The sequence below is a fragment of the Perca flavescens genome, chromosome 2 (assembly GCF_004354835.1).
Source record: "Perca flavescens isolate YP-PL-M2 chromosome 2, PFLA_1.0, whole genome shotgun sequence".
Lineage (NCBI taxonomy): Eukaryota > Metazoa > Chordata > Actinopteri > Perciformes > Percidae > Perca > Perca flavescens.
This window is the reverse complement of record NC_041332.1, coordinates 41,563,461-41,568,628: the sequence shown is the minus strand read 5'-3', so window position 1 is coordinate 41,568,628 and position 5,168 is coordinate 41,563,461. Positions and strand designations below refer to the sequence as shown.

General features: G+C 39.4%; 1 protein-coding gene across 1 annotated transcript; it reads left to right on the top strand.

The window, feature by feature from the left end:
- Positions 1–294: 294 nt before the first annotated feature.
- Positions 295–2,698, top strand: LOC114547865 (GTPase IMAP family member 4-like; the record flags this gene model as incomplete). The annotated part of the gene is made up of 2 exons (XM_028567364.1): positions 295–362; positions 1,932–2,698. Coding segments are annotated over exons 1-2 (789 nt in total), but the record flags the coding sequence as incomplete, so codon positions are not given.
- Between the last annotated feature and the right edge of the window lie 2,470 nt (positions 2,699–5,168).

The window sequence follows — 5,168 nt, the reverse complement described above, 5'->3', positions numbered from 1 at the left end:
TAAGAGAACATTTTCTGTTTTTTTACTATAGCTACACTGTTATGTAACAGAAAAGGTTGTTGTTTTTTTTACCATGGACACGGTTATTTTACTGAAACATTCCATTTTTTAATTATGGGACAAAGTCCAGGTAATGAGCTGCCACTATTTCTGTTAGTTCAAGGATTTATTTCTTAGAGTGATGTTCCCATTTGGACTGTAAAACCCCTGCTTTAACTGCAGTTTGAGTTTCACTATGTCCACTGTGTAACTGCTTGTAGGTGTGGTTTGCTGCAAGCAGCCAGCTGACAAAGATGAGAAGCAGCAGAAAGACTGTCCCAGCACCTGCACTCAGCCAAAAATGGCCAGCAAATACTACCATAGTAAGTCCTGATACTATTACTCATGTTGTTAAAGGGGACATATTATGGTCATGTTCGGGTTGATACTTTTATTTTTGGGGATCTACTAGTTTACATACTACAAAACAAAACTACCGCTGAGCCACAGCCGCCCCCACTTTAAGCACCTGTCTCTTTAAATTAAGAGAGAAGTGACTATATTTGGACAAACGGCAGCGCTGGGGGATATGACACGGCTAAGTCACGGTCTATGATGGTGGTCAATTTTCTAATTCACTCTTTATCTTTCCTACGGCTGACATCCAGACTGCACCATTGTCTTTTGGTTTTGCACCTTCAACGTTCCCACAACACACATGCCAAAAATCCATGCATTGTTTGCATTGTTGATATTGTTGATTTACACACTCCATTGTTCATTTGAGTTAACCGTTGTTTAGTAAAGAATTACTTTTTACTTAAGTTTGAAGAATAGCCTTGCACGGGCTCCTTGTTGTCACGATTGTGGGAAGTGTAGTCTAGTCTATAAATGAAAACATAACTTAATTTATTAATGCCTCACAGTGAAGTCGTCACAAAACGCAAAAGGGAAATTTTTCTGTGCTACCATCTTGAGTTCAGTTTGCATCACGTTTTCTGCCTCTGTCTGTTCTTTCGTGATGAATGATGAAATTGCCCGTGTGCCCTTATGTGCTTCTTCTGCGCGATGCTGCCGTTGTGTTTTAATGTGCTGTGTAAAGTCATTTAGATTAAAATCAATGTGACCTTACAAAAAGTGCGGAGGTTGTCGATATGACTAGGTAAGATGCATGTAAATTGTTGCGGCCAACACTGTTAAAATTTACAGCTATATTTAAAATTTCTTTGCGGGAACACTGCCTTCACCTGCCATCTTTATCGGCTCGCTTTTGGGTCTGAACTTTGCGCAAAGCTTGCGCAGAGATCAACTGCACAACTGGGTTATAGGTTGCCAGGTTGAGGTGACAAACCGGTTGAAAATTGTATATGCTGTTTGGATTGTGTGAATAGGATGCGTTTCATACAAGATCTGGCAACTGGTTAACATTAGACAAATATATTGGTCCGATTATTTATAAAGGAGTTTGGGCCATGAAAATTACGGGAGTTTCCCGGGAGAAATAACAAACCGGGAGGGGTCTGGGAGAAAGGGCTAAAAACGTGAGAAACCCGGGGAAAACGGGAGTGTTGGCAGCTATGGTAATCACACAGGCTGGAAAATATAAGACAGGAAGTAAAACAAGACATAACATGGAAGAGCAGAGAGACTACAAAATAAAACAAAAAGACTACAACAGAAAACCCACAATCATGACAGTTTGGAACAAATATTATTTCTCAGGAGCCATTTTTTGATGGCATAATCTACTGTGTATATGAGTGTGCTGCAAATTACTGCTCCTGAACACTGAATCTCTTTTGAAACGAGAAGCATAGAGCAATAGGATATTTTACAGTCTTAAGTCTAATATTATTTTTTAATTTGTGTCACGATGTTAATGCACTTTACAAAAGATTATGGATATCTAGAGCATTCATTCTTTTTCTAATGCTATTAATTCTTCCATACAGAACAAAATGAGGATATGAGGATAGTGATGGTGGGGAAGACTGGGAATGGGAAGAGTGCCACTGGAAACACCATTCTGGGACGACAGTGCTTTGAATCAAAGTTCAGTGCAAAGTCTATGACTGTAGACTGTTCCAAGGGCAAAGCTGAGGTGGATGGGCAACAGGTGGCTGTTATCGACACCCCAGGCCTGTTTGACACCAGGTTTGGCACGGATAGAACAACTAAAGACATATGCCAGTGCATCTCTTATGCTGCTCCTGGACCCCATGTGTTCCTGGTGGTCATCCGGCTGGGCAGATACACCGAAGAGGAAAAGCAGACAGTGCAAAGGATTCAAGAAATCTTTGGACAGGCTGCAGACAGATACAGCATGGTTCTCTTTACTCATGGGGACCTTCTTGAAGACACAACTATTGAAGACTTCTTGATGGAATCCTCAGACCTGCAAGAACTCGTGACCAGATGTAATGACCAGTACCATGTCTTCAATAATAAGCTGAAGGATCGCTCTCAGGTCACTGAGCTGCTCCAGAAGATCAGAAATTTAAACCAGAAGAACGGAGGAAGCCACTACACAAACGAGATGTTCCAAGAGGCCGAGAGGGCAATCGAAGAGGAGAAACAGCGCATCCTGAAAGAGAAAGAAGAGCAAATACGCAAAGAAAAACAGGAATTGGAGAGAAAACTTCAGGAAAAATATGAAAAACAGATGAAGAAAATGAATGAACAACTTCAGGCTGAGAGAGAGAGGGAGAGGAAAGAGAGAGAGGAGGAGAGGAAGAGGGAGAGGCAGGATATGAATGAGGAGAGAAAGAGGGAGGAGGAGAGAGAATTAGAGAGAAAGAGAGACAGAGAGGAGAAAGAAAGGGAGTATGCAAACATGATGAATAAAATGAAGGAACAGCATGAGAAAGAACTGAGAGAGGAAAAAGAAAAGTTGCAGAACAGACATGAAAGTGAGGCCAGAGAGGAAGCTGAGGGGTTTAATCCATTGTATCCTCTGGTAGCAGCTGGTGAAGCAATAGTTGATGCTGGCAATAAGGTAGTTGGAGGAATTAGAAGTTTGGGAAAAGCAATTGGGGGATTGATCAAATGGTGAGTGATTGAGGCAGCACAACTACAGAGGAGCCCTCTAGAAGCTCCTACACAAGAATATATGAAACAATCATTTTATCCACAGAACTAAAATCACAATTTACTCTTTTAATTTCTGAGTGAATGATATTAAAGCTAATTGTATTTGTTAAAGTAGAGCTATATGCACCGTAGGTTAGTAAGGCCAGTTCACTCATCATATCATACTCTCACACTGCCATCTAGTGTTCCTTTGGCATCATTTTGATATAGCCCAAGGAGATATTCCCTGATGTAAGTTAACATTTTACAGTTTTTCTCGATTGCTAAGACACATTTCTTGAAAGCTGCTCTCCTTTTCTAGCACTTTTAGCACTTGTAAAAACAAACAGAAATCATGTGAGTTTTGCCTCTTGTAAAAATGGTCGGGATGCGTGTTCTTCTTCTACTTCTGTTATATTGGCGTTTGGCATAACAACTTGTTGCTTGTACTAGAGCATCAGGTGGTGAAAACATGGAGGCCACAATAACAGAAGATTCTCGGCAGGTTGTTTTTTTGTATTATCTGAAGGACAACGAACGGGAAAAGTGAACCAAAAGTCGCCTCCATCAAACGTCAGTTGTCAACAATGCGTCACCAACTGGGGAACGTGAATGGTGACGTTTTCACTCGGAAAAACGTTTTTCCGATGTCCATGAATGCACGGTGTGTGTGCACTGGTAAATAAGTGTAGCATTTTGATTGGTTGTGTTTGGAAAAGGGAAGCAAGTCACTTCCTGTTAGATTTTTGTGTCTTTGTAAGAGAATTGTGTGTAGTGTTTTGAAAAAAGTGTTTTATGCAATTGAAAGCTGAGTGAAAGGCTGAGAAATAGCTTATGGTTTCGGAGATTTGTTGGGTAGTTTTGCACTCTGAGTGAGAGGTTTCAAAAATGGTGTGACATGAAAAGATTGTGTGTAAGCAGTTGGAAAAAACTGTAAATAAATAATTCATATTACTATATTATTAATTTACTATATTAATAAACAGTAAAACATTAGTGAACCAATACATTGTGAAAAAGTTTAAAAGTTGTGAAATCATAACTAATAATTTGAGGTACTTGTACTTTAAGTGAGTCTTTTCTTTTCATGCCACTTTCTACTTCTACTCTGCTACATTTCAGAGAGAAATATTGGACTTTTTACTCCACTACATTCATCTGTTACAGCTTTAGTTACACGTTAAAAATTTTCCACAAAAAACACTGGTTGTTTATAAAATCTGATGTTTTGAGTGCTTATATAAATGAGGGCTTCCATTCCTTGTTAGTGGTCAGGGAGAGCAAGGTTAGAAGTGGAGAGGAAACACTGGGACTTCCCGGATATTAAAAAATCTCCCCAAACAACCATATAAAACTCTAGTTTCACTTTCACTGTGTGCAGCTATTTAAGGGTGTGACTCATATCTCCAAAGGAGCTGCAGGAAAGGAGCTTTTTTTAAATTATTGATATTTTGACCGGACAATAGATGTTCCAAAACTTCACGACATTCCACTCACAATTATATTCCCCTAGACTAGCAGCCATATTTGATTCAAGCCTGTTAATTAACCCTAAACCCAAACTAAATTATAACTCTTTCGAAAGCCTTGTTCTTAATCTTCAACATCCAACACGGAAATCAGTACAGCCAATTATATTTGTTGTTGTCTACCGAGCTCCAGGTCCGTATTCTGAATTTCTATCTGAATTCTCAGAGTTTTTATCATGTGTAGTCCTTAAATCAGACAAAGTACTTATTGTAGGTGATTTTAATATCCATGTGGACGTTGACAGCAATAGCCTTACTACTGCTTTCAACTCATTACTGGATTCAATCGGTTTCAGTCAGAGTGTGCACAAGGCGACGCACTGTTTTAACCACACCCTCGACCTTGTGCTGGCATATGGTATTGAAATTGAGGATTTAATAATATTTCCGCAGAATCTGGTATTATCAGATCATTTTTTAATTACTTTTGAATTCTTGCTACCTGACCATACTAAACCAGATAGCAGCTTCTACACTAGATGCCTATCTGACAGTGCTATAGCTAAATTTAAGGAAAATATTCCTAAAGCATTCCAGTCTATGTCGTGCCTTAACATAACAGAGGACCTCTATGTTAACCTCAGTCCCTCT